General features: G+C 43.6%; 1 protein-coding gene across 3 annotated transcripts; it reads right to left on the reverse strand.

Moving 5' to 3' along the window:
- Positions 1-6,479: 6,479 nt before the first annotated feature.
- Positions 6,480-22,589, reverse strand: upk3b (uroplakin 3b). Of its 3 annotated transcripts, XM_082960333.1 has the most exons (11): positions 22,414-22,589; positions 19,401-19,479; positions 18,994-19,094; positions 18,820-18,905; positions 18,637-18,701; positions 11,127-14,757; positions 8,675-8,842; positions 8,201-8,432; positions 8,011-8,093; positions 7,776-7,905; positions 6,480-7,617 (listed from the first exon to the last, which is right to left on the reverse strand). In XM_082960333.1, the coding sequence occupies exons 1-6, from the start codon at positions 22,540-22,542 to the stop codon at positions 14,660-14,662; spliced, it is 558 nt and encodes a 185-aa protein (XP_082816459.1). In that variant the 5' UTR covers positions 22,543-22,589; the 3' UTR covers positions 6,480-7,617; positions 7,776-7,905; positions 8,011-8,093; positions 8,201-8,432; positions 8,675-8,842; positions 11,127-14,659. The 3 variants fall into 3 exon arrangements, with proteins under 3 accessions (XP_082816459.1, XP_045549488.2, XP_013992717.1); XM_045693532.2 differs by lacking the exons at positions 18,637-18,701; positions 18,820-18,905; positions 18,994-19,094; positions 19,401-19,479; positions 22,414-22,589 and having other exon boundaries at positions 11,127-11,483; XM_014137242.3 differs by lacking the exons at positions 11,127-14,757; positions 18,637-18,701; positions 18,820-18,905; ... (1 more) ...; positions 19,401-19,479; positions 22,414-22,589 and adding an exon at positions 10,089-10,618.
- Between the last annotated feature and the right edge of the window lie 484 nt (positions 22,590-23,073).

Here is a 23,073-nt window from a genome sequence, read left to right on the forward strand (position 1 = left end):
CTCTAGCCTCTCTCTTTCAGCTGTTCCCGTGCTGAATAGACTATAGGCTACGCAATAAGCCTCCCCACCTTTCCTCTTCACTTGATTCCCAGGAAAAGCTATCTGCTCCAAAAGCTATATGACATTTATTTTTGTTAGCATTTCTTGCTCTAGGCCAAACAGCCTTTTCGTGGAGAGAAGCAGGTTTGCTCTTGCTAATTGCTGGGTGGGTAAGCTGAGATAAAGTAGGTTTTATATAGGTTTCATATCAGACATTCAACAGACGTTTGCCTATTTAAACGTTGACAACTATTTCCACTCCTCTCTGATTACTACAAAGGAATTTACTACAAATTATCTTTCAGGGGGAGAAGGGCCTTGGTCAGGGAGGTGACCGAGAACCCGATGGTCACTCGGGTGGTGAGGGTAGGAAACAACATCTCCACCCCGCTGATACTCAAAACTGGTGCCCCACAAGGGTGCGTTCTCAGCCCTCTCCTGTACTCTCTGAACACCCATGACTGCGTGGCCATGCACACCTCCAACACAGTCATCAAGTTTGCAGACGACACTACAGTAGTAGGCTTGATTACCAACAACGACGAGACGGCCTATAGGGAGGAGGTGGGGGCCATCGGAGTGTGGCGTCAGGAAAATAACCTCACAGTCAATGTCAACAAAACAAAGGAGTTGATCGTGGACTTCAGGAAACAGCACAAAGAGCACCCCCCTATCCACATTGATGGGACAGTAGTGGATAAGGTGGAACGTTTTCAGTTCCTCGGCATACACATCATAGACAAACTGAAATGGTCCACCTAAACAGACAGCATGGTGAAGAAGGCACAACAGCGCTTCTTCAACCTCAGGAGACTGAAGAAATTTGGCTTGTCACCGAAAACACATTTTACAGATGCACAATCGAGAGCATCCTATCGGGCTGTATCACCGCCTGGTACAGCAGCTGCTCCGCCCACAACCGTAAGGCTCTCCAGAGGGTAGTGAGGTTTGCACAACACATCACCGGGGGCAAACTACCGATATGGGGTGGCTATTACTACTATCTAACAGCAGTTGTTTGTATGGAAATGTTTTGTGGGCTTTGTTTTGTCCCGTTTCAGAAGTTAATGAACTTGGCAAGCTTTCACGAAGAAGAAAAAAAATTGTATGAAATGAAAATGAAATGTATGCATTCACTACTGTAAGTCGCTCTGGATAAGAGCGTCTGCTAAATGACTAAAATGTAAAATGTAAATGTTTCGCCAGTCGATGTACCATTAGAGAGAGAGCTGGTCAAAAGTTGGCTTACATTAGCTATTATTTTTGCCTCACTCAAACTTGACCTGAATCAAACGATGAAACCAGGGGGGTTCCTACTCCATCTGGAGCTTTACCTAGCATCCATTCACCCGGCTCCCTCGGGCCGTGAAAGCGTGTCCGCCCGTGTCTCCTGCCTCTCAGGGAAAGCCCTGGAGTGGGCCAACGCCATATGGGGGGAAGGAGAAGCAGTGTTGGACCAATTCGAGGAGTTCACCCGCCGCTTCCGGGCAGTTTTCGACCACCCACATGACGGTCGAGCGACAGGTGAACGGCTTTTTCACCTTAGGCAGAAGACGAGGAGTGCACAGGAGTTTGCGTTGGACTTTCGGACCCTGGCCGCCAGCGCGGTATGGAACAACAGGGCCCTGATCGATCACTACCGTTGTAGTTTGCATGAGGACGTCCGTAGGGAGTTGGCCTGCAGGGACACCACACTCCCCTTTGACCAGCTGATGGACATGTCCATCCGATTGGATAACTTGCTGGCTACCCGCGGACGTCCAAATCAGGGTCTGTTGGTTCCATCCCCCAGCACCATCGCTGCAATGCCCATGGAGCTGGGAGGTGCTGCACTCAGGGCGACCGGAGGAGGGGCCGTTCCATGCACCATCTGTGGCCGTAGAGTTCACACTGCCGGTCGGTGCTGGGGAGGTTCCTCTGGGTGTCGAGGTAGCAGGCAGGTCACTCTCGTGTCACCCCAGGTGAGTTGGCACCAGGCTTACCAAGAGCCCCCTGTTGCTCACATGTTTTTGTTTATTAATTTTCCTGATTTTTTTCCCCCGCATTCCCAGCATAAGGCGCTCGTAGATTCAGGCGCAGCTGGGAATTTTATTGACAGATCATTTGCCCATAGTTTAGGGATCCCCATTGTTCCTGTGGACATGCCCTTCCCTGTACACGCCCTAGATAGTCGACCGTTAGGGTCAGAGCTACTTAGGGAGGCCACCGCTCCATTGGGCATGGTTACGCAGGAGGGTCACAAGGAGAGAATCAGTCTCTTCCTTATTGATTCTCCTGCGTTTCCCATGGTGCTGGGCTTACCCTGGTTGGCCTGTCATGACCCCACTATTTCGTGGCAACAGAGGACTCTCACGGGGTGGTCACGAAAGTGCTCGCGGAGGTGTTTAGGGGTTTACGTCGGTGCTACTACGATGGAAAGTCCAGACCAGGTCTCCACCGTGCGCATCCCCTCAGAATATGCCAATGTGGCTCTCGCCTTCTGTAAAAAAGAAGGCGACTCAATTACCACCCCATCGACAGGGGGATTGTGTGATAAATCTCCTGGTAGATGCAGCACTTCCCAGGAGTCACGTGTATCCCCTGTCGCAAGAGGAGACAGCGGCTATGGAAACATATGTCTCCGAATCTCTGGGGCATGGATACTTTCGGCCCTCCACTTCACCTGCCTCCTCGAGTTTCTTTTTTGTGAAGAAGAAGGATGGAGGTCTGCGCCCGTGCATTGACTTGATCGAGGTCTCAATCAAATCACGGTGAGGTACAGTTACCCGCTACCTCTTATCACCACGGCGATTGAGTCAATGCACGGGGCGCGCTTCTTCACTAAACTGGATCTCAGGAGCGCGTACAACCAGGTGCGTATCCGGGAGGGAGACGAGTGGAAGACGGCGTTCAGTACCACATCAGGCCATTATGAGTACCTCGTCATGCCGTACGCGTTGATGAATGCTCCATCAGTCTTCCAATCCTTTGTAGATGAGATTTTCAGGGACCTGCACGGGCAGGGTGTAGTGGTGTATATCGATGACATTCTGATATACTCCACTACATGCGCCAAGCATGTGTCCGTGGTGCGCAGGGTACTTGGACGACTGTTGGAGCATGACCTGTACGTCAAGGCTGAGAAATGCCTGTTCTTCCAGCAGGCTGTCTCCTTCCTAGGGTATTGCATTTCCACATCAGGGGTGGAGATGGAGAGTGACCCCATTTCAGCCGTGCATAATTGGCCGACTCCCACCACGGTAAAGGAAGTGCAGCGGTTCCTAGGGTTTGCCAATTACTACCGGAGGTTTATCCGGGGCTTTGGTCAGGTAGCAGCTCCTATTACCTCACTGCTGAAGGGGGGACCGGTGCATTTTTAGGGGTCGGCTGAGGCGGACAGGGCTTTTGGTCACATGAGGGCTCTGTTTACCTCGGATCCTGTGCTGGCGCATCCGGATCCCCCTTTGGCGTTCATAGTGGAGGTGGACGCGTCCGAGGCTGGGATAGGAGCTGTGCTCTCTCAGCGCTCAGGTACGCCACCAAAGCTTCGCCCCTGTGCCTTCTTTTCGAAGAAACTCAGCCAGGTGGAGCGAAACTATGATGTGGGGGACCGGAGTTTTTGGCTGTCGTCATGGCCTTGAAGGTGTGGAGACATTGGCTTGAGGGGGCTAAACACCCTTTTTTCATCTGGACTGACCACCGCAATCTGGAGTACATCTGGGCGGCGAGGAGACTGAACCCTCGCCAGGCAAGGTGGGCCATGTTCTTTACCCATTTTGTCTTCACCCTGTCCTACAGACCAGGTTCCCAGAACGCTAAGGCAGATGCACTGTCCCAGATGTATGACACAGAGGAGCGGTCCATGGATCACACTCCCATACTCCCGTTCTCTTGCCTGGTGGCAACGGTAGTGTGGGAGCTGGACGCGGACATCGAGTGGGCATTACGTGCAGAGCCCACTCCCCTCCAGTGTCCAGCTGGGCGTCTGTACGTTCCGTCTGCTGTCCGCAACCGTTTGATCTATTGGGCCCACACGTCACCCTCCTCTGGTCATCCGGGCATCGGTCGGACAGTGCGCTGTCTTAGTGGGAAGCACTGGTGGCCCACCTTGGCTAAGGATGTGAGGGTTTATGTTTCCTCCTGCTCGGTGTGCGCTCAGTGCAAGGCCCCTAGGCACCTGCCCAGAGGGAAGTTACAACCCTTACCCATTCCACAATGGCCGTGGTCACACCTGTTGGTGGACTTCCTAACGGATCTTCCTCCCTCACAGGGTAACACCACGATCCTGGTCATTGTGGATCGGTTTTCAAAGTCCTGCCGTCACCTCCCTTTGCCCGGTCTCCCTACGGCCCTACAGACTGCGGAGGCTCTGTTCACACACGTCTTCCGGCACTACGGGGTGCCTGAGGACATAGTATCTGATCGAGGTCCCCAGTTCACGTCAAGGGTCTGGAGGGTGTTCATGGAACGTCTGGGGGTCTCGGTCAGCCTTACCTCAGGTTTTCACCCCGAGAGTAACGGGCAGGTGAAGAGAGTGAACCTGGATGTGGGTAGGTTTCTGCGGTCCTATTGCCCGGACCGGCCGGGTGAGTGGGCGGCGTTCATTCCCTGGGCAGAGATGGCCCAAAACTCGCTCCGCCACTCCTCCACTAACTTCTCCCCCTTTCCAGTGCATACTGGGGTACCAGCCGGTTCTGCCGCCGTGGCATCAGAGCCAGATCGAGGCTCCTGCGGTGGACGACTGGTTTAGGCGCTCAGAGGAGACATGGGACGCCGCTCATGTGCACCTTCAGCGGGCCGCGAGACATCAGAAGGCTGGCGCAGTGCAGCCACCGCAGTGAGGTGTTCGCACCGGGGGACCGGGTCTGGCTCTCGACCCGAAACCTGCCCCTCCGCCTGTCCTGCCAGAAGCTGGGTCCGCGGTTTCTGGGGCCATTCAAAGTCCTGAGGAGAATAAACGAGGTATGTTACAGGCTACAGCTTCCCCCCGATTACCGTATTAACCCCTCGTTTCATGTGTCTCTCCTCAGGCTGGTGGTGCTGGTCCGCTCCAGGAATCTGAGGTGCGGGAGGTTCCTCCGCCCCCTCTGGACATCGAGGGGGCTCCGCCGTATGCAGTTCGGTCCATACTGGACTCGAGGCGTCAGGCGAGGGGCCTTCAGTACCTCATGGAGTGGGAGGGGTACGGTCCGGAGGAGAGATGCTGGGTGCCGGTGGAGGACGTGTTGGACCCTTCGATGCTGCGAGAGTTCCACTGTCTCCATCCAGATCGCCCTGCACCTCGTCCTCTGGGTCGTCCCCGAGGCCGGCGTCGGCGCGCTGCTGGAGCCACGCGTCAGGGGGGGGGGGGGTACTGTCACGACTTCAGCCAAAGTCGGTTCCTCTCCTGGTTCGGGAGGCTCTCGGCGCTCGGCGTCGCCGGTCTACTAGCCATCGCTGGTCCACTTTTCATTTTCCATTTGTTTTGTCTTTGTTTCTACAGACCTGTTTTTCATTCCCGTAATTATTGTTCATGTATTTAACCCTCTGTTTCCCCCATGGTGTTGTGCGGGATTGTTATTGTCATGTTCGGTAATATTGGTGACTGGTTATTTCGACGGGTGCTGTTTTTTGCCCGTGCGTAAAAGTTGATGATTGTGTGTTTGTGTTTGGGCAAGTGTAGTGCTTTACCTTGCCCCATTCATTATTCTGAGTAAAGTTACGTTGCTCCCAATTCTCTGCTCTCCTGCGCCTGGCTGCATACACCAGCTACACCCACCATTATGACACTTGATGTCTGTGGGCATTTTTGCTTACTTTTGTTTTTCTAAATAGAGATGGCTAGAAGGGCCATGTGTCATAAAGAATTATGTAGAAATGTGCTTTAGATGGCCCCAAAAATGGGAGGACCAGTAGTGATGCCTCTTGCACTGAGATGCAATGCCTTAGACCGCTGCGCCACCCAGGAGCCCTAAAAAGTCATAGATTGACTATCAATAATATAATAATACCTTTTAGCAAAAACATTTTTTTTAATTTACAATATGTAGAATCTGTGAGAATAGAAAGGTACAGAACTTTTGTGGAACATCACAGCACAGTTTAAAAATATATGGCACATAGAAATAAAAACTGGATGGTGTTCAGAGATAGATGGGAGGGATGGGTTGAGTGGAGCTGTAGGATGGGAATAAAAACAAACAAAAGATAACTATTGTAAAGTATACTGTGTCCGTAAAGTGTATATAGTATGTATAAGCTGGAAGTAGAAGCCTAAGTGTTGTTGTCCATTAGTTTACTCTAATTAGGGGAGGGATGGTAGGGTTAGGGCAAAATAATAAAGAAAAATATAAATGTAAAAATATATTTACAAAAAATATATGGGGAATTGGAAATTATGCATTAATGGAAGCCACAATCTATCTGCAACATTAAAACTGATCGAACCCCCCCCCCCCCAAAAAAAAAGAAGAATGCTGGTAAACACTTGAATACATTTCGTTTTAATTTTTTTCACAAAAGTAGTGCACTGGGGCTTTACTAGTCAATCAATCACATTTATTTATAAAGCCCTTCTTACTATCAGCAGATGTCACAAAGTGCTATACAGAAACCCAGCCTAAAACCCTAAACAGCAAGCAATGCAGATGTAGAAGCATGGTGGCCAGGAAAAACTGCCTAGAAGGGCAGGAACCAAGGAAGAAACCTAGAGAGGAACCAGGCTCTGAGGGGTGGCCAGTCCTCTTCTGGCTGTGCCGGATGGAGATCAAAGATGACCAGCAGGGTAGGCCTGCATCTTATGACCTTAGCGTACGTGTAGGTATATACAGCAGGACCAAATCGGAGAGATAGGTAGAAGCAAGCCTGTGTAATGCTTTGTAGGTTAGCAGTCCTTTATTACTGGTCCTTTCAACACAGGTGTCACCCCCAGCTGTCATTTATGTTGATTTAAAATGTTAAGGGGTTAGCTATTATCTGACAACGTTTGGTAAAAAAATATATTTTATATATATATATTTTTAATGTTCATTTTCATAGAATGACCCATTTACACACTACACAGCAATGATGACAGCATATAGGAGATGTTAGAGAAATTGAGTATTATGAACTTCTCTTTCTATTTGGATTATTGTAAAAAGGAAAAAAATATATAAATATATGGTTACAAAATTGAGTTTTGATTAGCTTGGTACACTCAATTGCATTTTTTTTTGTCTAAATAGATTATATTCATGACACAAGTCATTGCCTCCAAATAAATGTAGCCTATAACGTGAATTTAACATAGTATTTTAAACATAGGACTCGACTCCAGCTATTTTAAATGAAGCAACAAAATTAGACCTCTAAATAGCTATCAAACCCCCAGCCTTAATATCATAGAACCAGTAAGTGCAACATTTTCCTCTCATAAACACTTACTACAATTCTGTGGCTGGTTTTTTCAAATCATAGTCAGTGTAGCTCTTGAGCCTAATGGGGCTAGTGGCTGTGGGTCTCTGTGGCTCATCCTCATAAGCATGGTTTACATAGGGGGAAGGCTCCTTCAGGTTGTGAGTGTCATACGTGCGCACTGATCCTGGAACTTGGATTTCCTGTTTCTCCTTCCGACAGCAACTGCAGAGGACATAGAGGGTTGGAGAAATCAATGAATGTCAGGTAGCCTATTAGATACATGCTAAGTAGCCGACTATGGAAATGGAAATGAACATTGTGTCTATGAACCCTATGTCTATGAAGTTTAACTGGGAAAGGCGGTAGGTAATTTGACTCACAGGACATAGATCAGCATGATGAGCAATAGCAGCAGCAGCAAGGCCAGGAAGGAACACAGGATAGCTGTTATGACAATCATGGCCGCAGACCTTCCAGCAAAGCCATTATCAATTTTTTCGGGGTCTTTCACTGGAGGAATAGACAATGGTGTTGTTTTTACATTTAGCAGAGGTACATGGACATTTCTGATTTACTGAGTACTGTAGATTCAGAAAATATATGGGACTTCCTTACAAGAGTAAAGAGTGATGTTGTTGGACCACAAACTCTCCGCAACAACTGTTTTGTTCGCTGGGTTGATAAGAACATACTTAAATCTGAAATAGTGGAAGAACATAATTTAGGTTGGTTGCATTGAATTAACACAATGGTACTTCAACTTAGATCCAAAGTCAATGCACTGGGGTGAAGGAGGGGTTCTGACCTGGCAGTGGAGCCAACAGGCAATATTCCATTACAGTTCGGAGTGGAGCAGTTACCGTCAGAGCCAACCCTGAAGTAGCCTGTTCCAGCGACGATGGGGCAGGGGTAGGCTTTCTGAAGCCCCAACTTGGTCAGGAAGTATTTCTTCGAGGTGTTGGAAGAGAAGGCGGTTGGATAAGGAGAGCGGGTGTCAATGTAGGGCATTTTGTTGTCGGCATCATAATTGCTGACTCCTGTTGAAATGTAACAAGGTTGTAGAATAAGAAATAACAAAAATGCAATACTGTGCTTTCTTTGTCTTTGTTCTGTATGTGAAGTACAACATACTGTATCTACTTTGGTGCACCAAAACGTTCTAAAATTTTGACATTGCATGTGTTTTTCTTTATAAATCAAAGACGGAAGAATGTTCAATTGCTCTTCCTGTATGCCATTTGGTTTTATATTTCCTATCAAATGCAGAGGATTCCAGTACCTGTATCTTTGGCCGAAACGAGCCATATTTCACAGGTAGTTGTAGAATTGCAGGACAAATTGCCCAGACCGTTGAAGTAACAACTTGGGGACGTCAGTATCACTGAATTAGAGGTCAGTTTCGCAGCCAAGCTGGAAGGGGTTATTTCAGGAGTGTTGTTGACTGGTACTGTGAAAGGACAAAGAAAAAAACATTTGGACTATTCCCAAAATCTATTGATAATTTGATCATTACAATGAAAGAGAACGTTTTCTTTTCTAGAGAACTGTTTCCTTTCTTTGTTTTTACAGATTCTTCTTTTACCTGAAATGTTCCAACACACATTTCGGGTGTGTCGAGTGAAACTGCTTGACGGTTGAATAAAAAGCCAGGCCCAATGTTATGGACTTTCTATCCAACTTTGCATCAATATATTTAATTGAAATGACACATCTGTCATCTTGGCCCAATTTCTCAATACTGTCTAAACCATTGAGGGAGGTCAGGTTAATGTGCAACATATGAGACGTCACACTACTGAAGTTCAGTCATGCCAATTGGATCTGAAAACTACACCTAGTAATTAAGTCTCCTCCCAATACTATAAGTGTTCCATACAGCATACATTGTGAGTAGGTTTCCCACGCTGTATCATTTCTGCAATGTTGTTCAGCAGAAACTCAGCACATCTGACTAATACTGGTGGAGCCAGCTTTGTAGTTTCACACATTAAATCTGAAGAAAGGTTGGTCTCTTATAGTGCACATTTTGTTTTATGGAACCCACCTGTTTTTCAGCAAAAACTCTGACACGTATGCTTTCTCTGGAGCCAACTGAATACACAACAGGAACTCCAAATGACATAAAACTTTGCAAAATAGTTACATGCAGCCTAAATTCAATGCCATAAAACAAATTTCAAATCTCCACTTCCTTTAATTGCTGTGATTTGTTTTCAATTATCATCGATTTAAAATCATATGAGCTATCATACCAGGTCTCAGGGACGGCTAACTCTGGAGATCCCTTTGATCTCAACTGAGTTAACTAAATCTGGTTGTTTTTTCCTTACTTCTGGAATTATCTCCAAAGCTCTCTAAAATTGGAAGGGTTGGTTCCTCTAGGGCTGATTGAGGACCTTTTAATTGATTTGTTTTATATGATTGTGTTTTGCTTTTCTTGTATTGATGTGTATAGTGTATATTAACGTATATGTTTGATACAGGGCTCATCTGTAAAAGAGACCTTGGTCTCAGCATGACTCCCAGTCAAAATAAAGGTTAAATAAATAATAACTTGCATAACTGAAACGGAGGTAAATACCTTTAAGATCATATGTGAAAGATCATCTTGGATATTAATAACTTTAACAATCCACAAAAAAAACTATTCACTTGACATATTGTGAATATTACAACTGAAAAAATGCACTTACTTTGACACAACCCAGTCCAGACAGACAGGCACAGCACTACATAAAATAGTAATGCCATTTCTTCGAACACTTTGGTATGCTGTATGTTGCTCACTGCTCCTGGGAAAGTGACTGAACTTAGCTGATGTGAACCGTTCCTAAATAGATTCCCTACCCATCCCTTTTTAAAAGAGAATGAATCAAACACAGGTTGGTATGTATGGGTGTGTGTGGTTATTCCTGTTTCAAACCATTTGTGGTGTTTGCTACAGGTGTTTTGCACGCCTAGACATGCCTACTCTTTTGTTTAATTTTGTTTTATTTTCTTAATACACAAAAACCTCATGGCACAGCCCATGTTGACTATTATTTAATTCAGGTGAATATTCCTTTGACATATTCTTGGCAGGATTTAACCAGTTACTCAATTGTTAATTCATTTCTCCAGAGATGTGGTTTATTACATTGTAAACGGACAGGTGTAAGAAACAATCATTATGTCAAAGTTTGAGAATCTGTAAATATACCTGCAGAACTATTCATAGTTATTAGTCTTCAGTTTTTATTACAAACATATGTTCACACCTTCAAAGGTTATCCTTTGTAAGTCAAATTATAACACTTGTAGGAATTGAAATATATTAAACGGTTTAGGGTGTTTTTCAAAATGAGACAAACCTGATTTTATCAGCTATGTAAAACTGTAGTGATCACTTTTTTTTTTAGAAAAGAAAAGACATGTTATGCCTTCATTGTAAAGCAAACTGTATTTTCCTTAATGGACATTGCGGTAGTAGTTACTAAGGTGGTGTGTGTTGTAATTTGTGATCCCAGGGCTATGTGCAGAAGTCGACATCTCTATCTGGTCTTTGGAAGAGCCATAACTGAAGTCAAAAACAGACACACCTCAAGATGAGACATTAGTTGGTAAAGGATATGTAATGGGCTGTACAACCTGGTATAACTTAGAAATTCACAATGACATTTTTGTTGCTTTGCATTCACTGAAATTAACCCCACTAACTACCCATTGTTAGGTTCTGTCCCTGTGTGCCTCACCAGTCCAGCACAGCTCCCAGCAGATCCTCAAAAAAGTTATACAGCTGCACCATTGAGAGCATCTTGACTGACGCAACAGAGGGTGATGAGTACAGCCCAGTACATCACTGGGGCCGAGCTCCCTGCCATCCAGGACCTCTATACCCAGCGGTGACAAAGGCCCCCAAAAAATTGTCAACGACTCCAGCCACCCAAGCACGGCAAGCAGTACCAGTGTACCAAGTCTGGAACCAAGAGGACCATGAACAGCTTCTACCCCCAAGCAATAAGACTGCTAAACCAGGCTGCTAAATAGCTACCCGGACTACCTGCATTTACTTAACTAGCTCTCTTGCACCGACTCACACTGGTCTCTACCCACACACACTACATACGCCCACACACGCATACTGACGCCACACACTCACCATATACGCTTCTGCTACAGCTCAGTCTATTATCTATCCTGTTGCCTACTCATTTTACCCCTACCTATATGTACATAACTACCTCAATTACCTCGTAACCTTGAACATCAACTTGGTGCTGGTACTCCCTGTATATAGCCATGTTATTTTTACTAGTTGTTATTCACTGTATATATTCCTCGTGTCACTATTTTTATTTTCTTTAAATCTGCATTGTTGGAAAAGGACCTTTAGTAAGCATTTCACTTGCTAGTCTAAAAATAATGTGACATAACATTTGACTTTCATTTGACTACAAACAAAATGCGTTGAGACTGTAAACAAGACATTCAGACAGCTTCATAAATATAGGCCGGTGTTGTTTACATTGTCAACTGCTCTGCTGCATCTCCAGTTCTGCAACTCTAGAGCAACAACCCACTTCGGAGAGTTTGTGAAAAGTCTAGACTTGATAAAAGTGGAAATAAGATTAAGCTTACTTTTTAAAAATCTTAGAATAGGAACAATCTAAATAGAATGTTATGTTGTAAACTTAGAGTGCAGTAGAGAAGTTGAGACCTATTCCTTATACAGTACCATTCAAAAGTTTGGACACCAAGTACTCATTCCAGGTGTTTTTTTAGTTTTTTTTACGATTTTCTACATTGTAGAATAATAGTGAAGACATAAAAACTATGATATAACATATGGAATTATGTAGTAACCAAAAAAGTGTAACAAATCAAAAGATTTTATATTTGAGATTTTTCAAAGTAGCCACCCTTTTCCTTGACATTTTTGCACACTTGGCATTTTATCAACCAGCTTCATGAGATAGTCACTCGGAAGGCATTTCAATTAACAGGAGTGCATTGTTAATTTGTGGAATTTCTTTCCTTCTTAATGCGTTTGAGCCAATCAGTTGTGTTGTGACAAGGTAGGGGTGGTATACAGAAGATAGCCCTATTTGGTAAAAGACCAAGTCCATATTATGGCAAGAACAGCTCAAATAAGCAGAGAAACAACAGTCCATCACTACTTTAAGACATGAAGGTCAGTCAATCTGGAACATTTCAAGGACTTTCAAGTGTAGTCGCAAAAACCATCAAGCACTATGATGAAACTGGCTCTCATGAGGACCACCACAGGAAAGGAAGACCCAGAGTTACCTCTGCTGCAGAGGATAAGTTCATTAGAGTTAACTGCACCTCCGATTGTAGCCCAAATAAATGCTTCAGAGTTCAAGTAACAGACATCTCAATATAAATCTTTTTTTTTATCTTTACTTAACTAGGCAAGTCAGATAAGAACAAATTCTTACTTACAATGACTGCATGAATCAGGCCTTCATGGTTGAATTGCTGCAAAGAAACCACTACTAAAGGACACCAATAAGAAGAAGAGACTTGCTTGGGCCAAGTAACACAAACAATGGACATTAGACAGGTGGAAATATGTCCCTTGCTCTGATGAGTCCAAATTTGCGATTTTTGGTTCCAGATGCCGTGTCTTTGTGAGATGCAGAGTAGGTGAACGGATGATCTCCGCATGTGTGGTTCCCACCATGAAGCATGGAGGAGGAGGTGTGATGTGCTTCACTGTTGGTGATTTTATTTAGAATTCAACGCACACTTAACCAGCATTGCCACACCATCCCATCTGGTTTGCGCTTAATAGGAGTATCATTTCTTTTTCAACAGAACAATGACCCAACACACCTCCAGGCTGCGTAAGGGCTATTTGACCAGGAGAGTGATGCATCAGATGACCTGGCCTCCACAATCACCTGACCTCAACCCAATTGAGATGGTTTGGGATGAGTTGGGCCGCAGAGTGAAGGAAAAGCAGCCAACAAGTGCTTAGCATATGTGGGAACTCCTTCAAGACTGTTGGAAAAGATTTCCAGAGAATACTTTGAAGAATCTCATTTTGATTTGTTTAACACTTTTTGGATACTAAATGATTCCATGTGTAATTTCATAGTTTGACAATGTAGAAAATAGTAAAAAAAAAAAGCAAAACCCTTGAATTAGTAGGTGACAAACATTTTTACTGGTACTGTATGTCATTGGATGAACAAGACACATGCAATAAAAATTACAACATACCCTGCAATGATTGCTTCCTGGTAAAGTAATTGCAGATCCAAGTTTTACCCAGGTTATTACTGCAAGCACTTCTTTATAAAAATCCTAATACAAGCATCTGCTTTCCTCTTAGAACAAATACTCAAAGAAATGCATTATCCTTCCCCAAATTCATTTCACGAGTGGAGAGTGACCCTTATAGGAGTTATGTCCTGATCAGCACTGTGAAAATTGCTTAACCATGCATGTCCTTAAGTAAATGTATGGCTTATGAAATTGGGCTATCATATAGTAATAAACTATTCCAGAAGATTCTACAGGAGGAAAATACAGCAAATATAGGCCTTATTCTTCCCAGATGTTTATTAAAAATATATACACAAGTACAGTATAAAAAAATAAACAAGTGAGCAATTATACTACCACAAAAAAGGAAAATATTTCAAATGAGAGACACCTGTATCATTGCATTCATTAGGGCACACTGTAGCAAAAGGTTTTGCAACAGAAAACAAAAATATGTATTTCTTATAGGAGCATTTCAAGTTCAGGTATTCCCTCCCTGTTTCAGTCAGTTTCCTTCTGTGCCTAATAAATGCGAAACCCAGCTTTGTCAACCTCGATTCACTGAATTGGAACGAGGTCCTCTAAAACCAGTGTTTCCCAACCCTGTTCCTTGAGTACCCCAAACAGTACATTTTTATTGTAACCCTTGACAAGCACACCTGTTTCAACTTGTCAACTAATCATCAAGCCCTCAATGAGTTGGATGAGGTGTGTTTGTCCAGGGCTACAACAAAAAAATGTGTACTGTTGGCGGTACCCGAGGACCAGGGCCAGGTAACACTGCTCTAAACTACAAACATGAGTTTGGAAGAATGTCAGTTCCCTAACAGAGGCTCATCTCCCTTTGTTCTCTCTCAGATGTCTATGGAGTCCATGACATTGATAAAAGCTGGGCTGTGTTGCTCAGCTGTGTTGATTTCTAAACAGGTATTAGATATTGACCCCCCTGTTCAATTTCTTCCTGGAGCGTGTCTCATGACCCGGTGGCAGGCATTCACCTCTTCCCCATGACGAAGCTGGGTGCCTCTGCATCATCCTCAGCCTCCCTCTCCTGGTCATCCTCTTCACCGCTGGAGGAGGACTTCTCAGAATCTGAACAGAGGGGACAATCTAAAAATCAGTCTCTGCTGCCATAACTTACAACCTTTACCATTTTCCACTAAGAAACTGTACTGGGCCGGGTTTAGTGTTCAACCTAAGCTGTTTTCCAAATCCATCGCTACCAATGTTGCACTTAAATGCTCGTAATCTAACAAATGCATCAGACCACTCATAGAAGTGTCTTTGGATTATGTTTCCCCTCCCACGTCACTTTACACCATAAAGGTAGAAAGAGGGCTCTAGAAGAGTTATATCCATTTTGGCATGGACAATACCATTGAGGGCTTCTGCCATTTTAATGTCAACTGGGTGGGGATTCCTATGGGTTGGGAGTAATGTTCCCCAAAAAAATGCTGTTAATTGTAAGCCTACATTCCATGAGACATGAAAAAAAACATGTCTAGGTAATCCTGTCTAACGCGGCTTTAAAAAAAAATGTATTGTGTACTAAAACTACATAAGTGTTGCTCTCCACTTTCTGGTGGACTGAGTTTTTCAAAAATCAGTGTAATTCGAGTATGATAGCTAAGGAGATTGAGAAAACACCTGTCTCCGGATTACATCTTCAAAGTACGGGCAACAATGGCATCCGACAGGAGACGCGTCCAACCATGAATGATGTATGGGTAAGAGTCTAGCTAGCTACATTTTCAGATATTATAAGTTTAAAATTGACAGAAAGAGCCATTTGCTTGGCTAGCCTAATGTTGGCTCGCTAACATTGAACCTGGTTGGTTAATTACCTGCAGATTCATGCAGAATTGTCATGAGTTGTGATTGTTCATTGTTTAGCTAGCTAGCTAACTTTAGCTAAATGTGTATTATGTGTATGACATTATTATTCGTATCTCAGCTATTTGGCTGGCTAGCTATAGCCTAATGTTAGCTAGCTTACATTAAACCTGGTTGGTTAGCTACATGCAGATTTATGTTGGCTATCAACACCGATTTCAGAGCACTCTCGTCTGAGTGTGCCAGAGAGCGCAGAATAACTGATGATTTACGAACGCTCAACACCCGTTGAATGTGGCCAGTGTCAGTAAACGTTGGCAAAAAAAGCGTAATTAAATTGTTGCCAGCAGCACAGTTAGTCACCAACGCTCTGGATAACATCAAAATAGCCTAACCAGCTCTGCTAGCATGAGTAAAATGGTCAGAATGGGGTGTTCTTATTATGCGTCTGGAAATAGCTAGCAAGCTAGCCAATGTTAGTCAGTTAGCTCGTCCAGTGTACACTCAACGTGAAACGCTCTGAATTTGCGATCTGACAACACAGTTGCAGTCACCAACACTCTGGATAACATAACAGCCTAACCAGCTCTGCTAGGTCGAGTAACATTCAGTGAGCGGTTCTCTCGCACTTAAAATGTCTGGAAACAGCTAGCAAGTTAGCTTGGGTGCTTGACTACTGTTAGTACATTAAGATCAACCCTTAAAGAGAAGGGTGGGGCTAAAGCTTAAGAGGATGTGAACAGTGCAGAATGGGGGGGTACACAAAGAAGGGCTCTCCAATAGTAGAACCAAAACATTCAAATTCCATTTTCTCAAAAGCAAAATGACTTTCCCCATTGTTCCTCAACTGTGTATGATATAACTGTTGTAGTTCTGAGTCTCTGCTTTTATCCAATGTAAAAAAAAAAAAAATAAAAACAACTTTGAGCCAGTCGGTCACAAATGTCCTCAATCAATCTACACACAATATCCCATAATAACAAAGCAAAAACAGGTTTTCAGAAATGTTTGCAAATAGAAAACAGAAATACCTTTTTTTTTACCTTTATTTAACTAGGCGAGTCAGTTCTTATTCTTATTTACAATGACTGCCTAGGAAGTGGGTTAACTGCCTTGTTCAGGGGCAGAACGACAGATTTTTTTACCTTGTCAGCTCTGGGATTCGATCCACCAACCTTTTCGTTACTGGCCCAATGCTCTAACCACTAGGCAACCTGCCGAATACATAAATATTCAAACCCTTTGCTAGGAGACTCAAAATTGAGCTCAGGTGCATCCTGTTTCCATTGATCATCCTTGAAGATGTTTCTACAACTTGGAGTCCAACCGTGGTAAATTCAATTGATTTGACATGATTTGGAAAGGCACACACCTGTCTATACAAGGTCCCACAGTTGACAGTGTGTGTCAGAGCAAAAACCAAGCCATGAGGTCAAAGGAATTGTCCGTAGAGCTCCGAGACAGGATTGTGTCAAGGCACAGATCTGTGGAAGGGTACCAAAGAAATGTCTGCAGCATTGAAGGTCCCTAAGAACACAGTGGCCTCCATCATTCTTAAATGGAAGAGGTTTGGAACCACCAAGACTCTTCCTAGAGCTGGCCGCCCGGCCAAATTGAGCAATAGGGTGAGAAGGGCCTTGGTCAGGAAGGACCCGATGGTCACTGACAGAGCTCCAGAGATCCTCTGTGGAAATGGTTGTCCTTCTGTAAGGTTCTCCCATCGCTGAAGCACTCCACCAATCAGGCCTTTATGGTAGAGTGGCCAGACGGAAGCCACTCCTCAGTAAAAGGCACATAACAGCCCGCTTGGAGCTTGCCAAATAGCCCCTAAAGGACTCTCAGACCATGAAAAACAAGGTTCTCTGGTCTGATGAAACCAAGATTTAACTATCTGGCCTGAATGCCATATCTGGAGGAAACCTGGCACCATCCCTGCGGTGAAGCACGGTGGTGGCAGCATCATGCTGTGGGGATGTTTTTCAGCGGCAGGGACTGGGAGACTAGTCAGGATCGAGGGAAAGATGAACAGAGCAAAGTACAAAGAGCTCCTTGATGAAAACCTGCTCCAGAGCGCTCAGTATCTCAGAGTGGGGTGAAGGTTCACCTTCCATCAAGACAATGACCCAAAGCATACAGCCAAGACAATGCAAGAGTGACTTCAGGACAAGTCTCAATGTCCTTGAGTGGCCCAGCCAGAGACCGGACTTGAACCCGATGGAACATCTCTGGAGAGACCTGAAAATAGCTGTGCAACGGCACTCCCTATCCAACCTGACAGAGCTTGAGAAGATCTGCAGAGAAGAATGGGTGAAACACCCCAAATACAGGTGTGCTAAGAAGTCACAAGGCTATAGTCGCTGCCAAAGGTGCTTCAACAATGTACTGAATAAAGGGTCTGAATACTTATGTAAATGTAATAAATCAGTTTTTGCTTTGTCATTATGGGGTAGATTAATGAGGGGAAAACAATTTAATCAATTTTAGAATAAAGCTGTAACATAGCAAAATGTGGACAAAGTCAAGGGTTCTGAATACTTTCCGAATGCACTGTAAAGTTACTTAAAAAGACAATTGACCTATTTTTTTTATTATCTTTGACAACAATCACCTAAATAAAAGCTAGATGGGAGAATTTAAAATTCCAAAAACAATGAATATAGCAATATTGAGTTTGTTATCATGTTTGAGCAAAATAAAGTATTAGCCATGGCAAAATGCATAGAATTTAAGGAAATTAGCTTTAAAAACGGCAAAATCTTCTCTTAGCTTCATGGCAGAATATGTAGAATCACAGGAAATCATATTTAAAACTGAAAATTCTCTCTCAGCTCCATGGATAAATTTGTGGAATTGCAGGAAATTGGCTTAAAATTACAAAAATGTCTCTACACCGCCAAGATGGGGGTCTCTAAAATTCAGCAACACCGACAGGCTGACCACGCCCATTGCCACACCCTCCACCTAAACCCCTTTCTGATCCAGAAAAACCCTGCTGTAGCATAATATGCGAGTACAATTTGGCTCCTGCACTGGCCATAGCAACACAAGTAGTGGACTTGCTCTTTCGTCACACTTAAAAGTCTGAAGGGGACATGTTTCAATGAAATCCATCACTTAAATATTATTTGTTTAATTTACCTTCAACATTGTTGGCTTCCTGCTTGGCTTTCTTTGCCATAAGCTTCTTCTGCTTCAGCTTTTCCCTGAAATGCACAAACGTGCAATGTATCAAACCAGCCAGTTTAAAGTTTTACAGCAGAGAATAAAAGCGATAAGGTCTATAGATTTTATTTTTAGTGGGTCCTTGATTAATGTACCAACCTTTTCTTCCTGCGTTTGGCTGTTCTTTCATCAGCTGCCTGTTGGTTATCTGACACCTTGTCAAGATAGTCCAAATCCATCTTTTGCTGCAAGAAAAAGGAAAGAGTTTATTGCTGAACCCCACCGTTTAAAAGAAATTGGTTCCCAAGAGAAACAATAAGGTCAGCTGCCCACCTTCTCAGTCATCTTGTCCAGGAAGTCCTGTCTCTGATACTCTCGCCTGCGAAGGTGTCTGTACACATGGAACTCTCCACTGCCAGCCCCTGCACTGGAGCCTGGAGGAGGGGGAGATTCATTACACATCTCATCAGCGGGCTTAAAGTGCTTTTATTAAAATCAACTCAGTAGTAGGGGGTAAGATTTCCAGTGCCCGAACTGTGCCAACATACCATTGCCTACCTAATAATGTGATAGTGTGTATGTGCATAGATAACGAGTCTTACAAGATAAATAACCATAATTATTGCAGAGCTCGCTCGACTCTTTGGCTGCAAAAAAATTACTTGCACGTGCCCTTGCCGTTACCTGATAATTCACAAATTAATCCGCCACAGGTATTTAGCTAAAGTTTGCAGGCTTACCCATCACGTCCCGCACAAACTCCGGAGGAGCCCGAGGGTTCCATTCTTTTGGTCGGTCTGGGATAGGAGCAGGTTTATCCTACAAACATACATGAGTATTCATTTTTACGATAATTAGCTAGCTAGTATTGTCACTCACTGTTCTAGCTTGCCTAATACATCCAACTTACCATGGTTACCCCATGGACATTCAGTCTGAATTAAGTTACTCTAAAAGTCTCTACAAGCCAGAATGTTTAATAAATTATATTTAAACTTACTTTTATGGTTGCCCATTCTGTTGGTCCTTTTGATGGAAGGAAGTGGTGATAAAATGTCCACAGGAAAGCATAATTAAACCAACTTTTTAAAGCGCTTCTTCTTTTATGGTATATTGGCGATCACACAATTTAATGTGCATCCTGCCACCTACTATGCGGGATGGAAACAGGATTCCCCCAAAAAAACTGAACTACCAGAAACAAAATACATTTTTTTTTAAATCTAACTTTTGTTAAAAAATAAATACATCCCTATACAGGCTCAAGGGGAACCTGGGAGGGTGGGTCTTCCAGCACCAGTACACCTTGCAAGTCTTCAGATGTAAAATCCTTTGGTCCCAAAAACATTTCTGCCACAGCCACAATAATGTCCAGTTTCGACTTCTTTGAGACTTGTGCTGTACAGTTTAACTGTGGCAATGAACACAAAATCAATTTAACACACAGGGTCTCTTGTCTGGCAGCAAACATTTACTACAGGCTGTGGTGTATCCACTACCATATCTTCACTAGCATCACTTGTTTTCTCAATTCTTTTAAATCACCTCTGATAGGAGATTCAATTGACCGCTCTGACTTTTGCCACCTCAATTTCCTTCACTCTTACAGGGCACTCCAGGAACTCAGGATCATGATCCCCACCACAATTGCAACAACGTCATCCTTTTACACACCGTTCTTCAGTATACTCTGTTCATCTGCACACACTTGAAACATGGCCAAATCCTTTACTATTCTTACACTGCAGTGGTTTAGGGATGAATGCTATTACGGCATATCTTACATAACCAAGGTTCACATGCGTGGGTATTTGCTCTTTATCAAAAAACAACAGGACCGACAGACTTTCTTTTTCTCCATTCACCCAGCGGGTCAGACTCCGGGCACCAACCACATCAGGAATTCTCTTCAGGTATTCAACCTGAACATCCTTCGTCACCCCTGAGATGACTCCTTTGTTGTCCTGATTCTTTTGAGGCCCACTGCAATCTTCCTCTGCTCTTCAGAAATTAAATGAATCAAAATATTACCACTCCTGAGCTGTGTTGGAAAACTCATACTAACCATACTATTTGTGACTTAAATTGAGTATGTCGTATGCTTATTGGTCATAGTATGGAAAGAGTTAGTATGCCAAAATGTCCCGGATGTGGTACTACATTCACCAAAATACGAAGTATAAAAGCAATGGACAACATTTCCGTGCTTTTAGGGCACATAATGCAATTCTTCGGAAATGGGTGTGGCTTCACAACGTTTTCAGATTTGTTGGCTCCTAGTACATCGAACTTTCCAGTATATTTACTTTATGCTAACTACCCAACGTTTATTGACTTGATTATTCACGTCATTCATAGCTTAGCTAAGTGGTATAGTCGTTCGGGTCTGTTCATAAATTCAATCTGAATATCTACTCCGATTTCAGAGCACTCTCGTCTGACTGCCAGAGGCAGAATAACTGATTAATTTACAAACGATCGTAGAATGTGGCCGATGTCAGTAAACATTGGCAAACAAGCTTCATTAAATTGTTGCCAGCAGCACAGTTAATCACCAACGCTCTGGATAACATGAACTGCCTAACCAGCTCTGCTAGGGCAAGTAAAATGGTCAGAGTGAGGTGTTCTCTCATTTGTGTCTGGAAGTAGCTAGCAAGCTAGCCAACATTAGCCAGTTAGCTCGGGTGCTTGACTGCAGTTGAGGTCAGAACGCTCAGATCAACCATACTCTTCCAGAGCACGCTCCGAGGGCGAAACGCTCAGAATTTATGAACAGACAATCTGACAACGCCCTGAATTTACAAACGCCCAAAACACACTCTGGCACTCCAGATTGAATTTACAAACACACTCGAAGTCTAGCTAGTAATTTGTTATGCTAATAAGAGAGCAAAAGGTTGCATAGCAACAGAATACACTTCCTGTAGACAGGCGAAGCGCTAGTATGCTCAACTGAAAGGATACCATTCGTTTACAGTATACTAAAATGAACTAATAATATATACTCATTAGTATGTACTATACAGTAAGTTAGTATAGGTATTCGAACATAGCTCAGGGCACTCTGACAAACTCCACTTTTCCAAGTGCATACGTCACCATTTTCGAAACCACAAACGGGTTTCCCACATATGCATCCGAACAAGAAGCAATTCATTATCATTTACTGCACTCCAATCTTAGACAAATTCCTTTTCGTTAGTTTTCGATACTACTGTTGTCACTACTGACTTCCTGCTTAATTCGAACTCAGCATCCACTTCCGCCATCTTCGTCAACTCGCTAGTTCCCTGTCGCCACCTACTAACGAAACCTTTTCAAAGCGCTGGTAGTGCATTCAAGTGCCTTACCACCTGAAACATTTGCGCATGTAAGTACATGCACGTGTTTGCATAGTTTTGTGACAGGTGATATAAACCATTACCAGCGTTTGGAAAAGTCGGTTTATTGATACTGTACTTTCCTGTGGATATTTTTCTCAAATTCCTACCAACAAAAGGACAAACCGCCAACACAACTGGCACAGTAACGTTACGTTGAAATAAAATAGTGTTCAACATTCTGGCTTGTGAGATGAATTTTTCCAAACAAATGAATGCCATTAATCTCAGACTGTGAATCAGGCAATGTTCTAACTAACTGTGCGTAAACACAGATCCACTGCGGTTGGCGCTAACGTTAGCTAGCCTTGCTGGCTGTGGAGATAAACATGAGCTATTTGAATATATCCTCAAAGAACCCCCCGACACTTACAGGGTTTCTCATCAATCTCTCCAATTTAAGGCGCTGCTCCTCTGCCGGAGTTTTGGCTATAATCAAAGGTTGAGATTCCTTTCCTGACGGTTTCCCTGGTCGACCATCTTTTTCCCTGGTCGCCGACATCTTTAGAATATGATGTTTGTCTTCTTCTACATTGATTTGTATGTAAAAAAGTTTAGCTCCACCTAGCGTACTGGGGCTGCATACTGAGTTATAAGGGTGTGCAATGCTGGAAATTATAAATGAGTATGAACAAAATTGGTGAGGTTATTATTTTACCTATGGTATATTAGTCAAGCACTTGTAGAAAAACACAAATAACGATGTTCTTTCAAATGAAGGTAATGGATTTACCTTGCAGAATGTTATTCTAAAGAAGGCTCAGCACCTCGTTGGGAAAGTTGTAATGCAGAGTTCTTGATGAGCCAGTAGGGGGCACGCCTCCCTCTAGTTTAAAGGATCGATCTGCATTTGCGACTACCATTTTTTTTACTTATAAATTCATGATATTTATAAACTGGGTGGTTCGAGCCCTGAATGCTGATTGGCTGACAGCTGTGGTATATCAGACCATGGGTATGACAATGGGTATGACAAAACATGTATTTTTACTGCTTTAATTACTTTGATAACCAGTTTATTATAGCATTAAGG

This window comes from Salmo salar, chromosome 13 (assembly GCF_965601325.2).
Source record: "Salmo salar chromosome 13, fSalSal1, whole genome shotgun sequence".
NCBI classification, from domain to species: domain Eukaryota; kingdom Metazoa; phylum Chordata; class Actinopteri; order Salmoniformes; family Salmonidae; genus Salmo; species Salmo salar.

Coding starts and splice junctions, on each gene's coding strand:
- upk3b (XM_014137242.3), bottom strand. CDS start 10,146: ATGGCATTACTATTTTATGTAGTGCTGTGCCTGTCTGTCTGGACTGGG. Junction 8,843..10,088: donor CTGGACTGGGTTGTGTCAAA/GTAAGTGCATTT, acceptor GTCCTTTCACAG/TACCAGTCAACAACACTCCT. Junction 8,433..8,674: donor CGTTTCGGCCAAAGATACAG/GTACTGGAATCC, acceptor ACATTTCAACAG/GAGTCAGCAATTATGATGCC.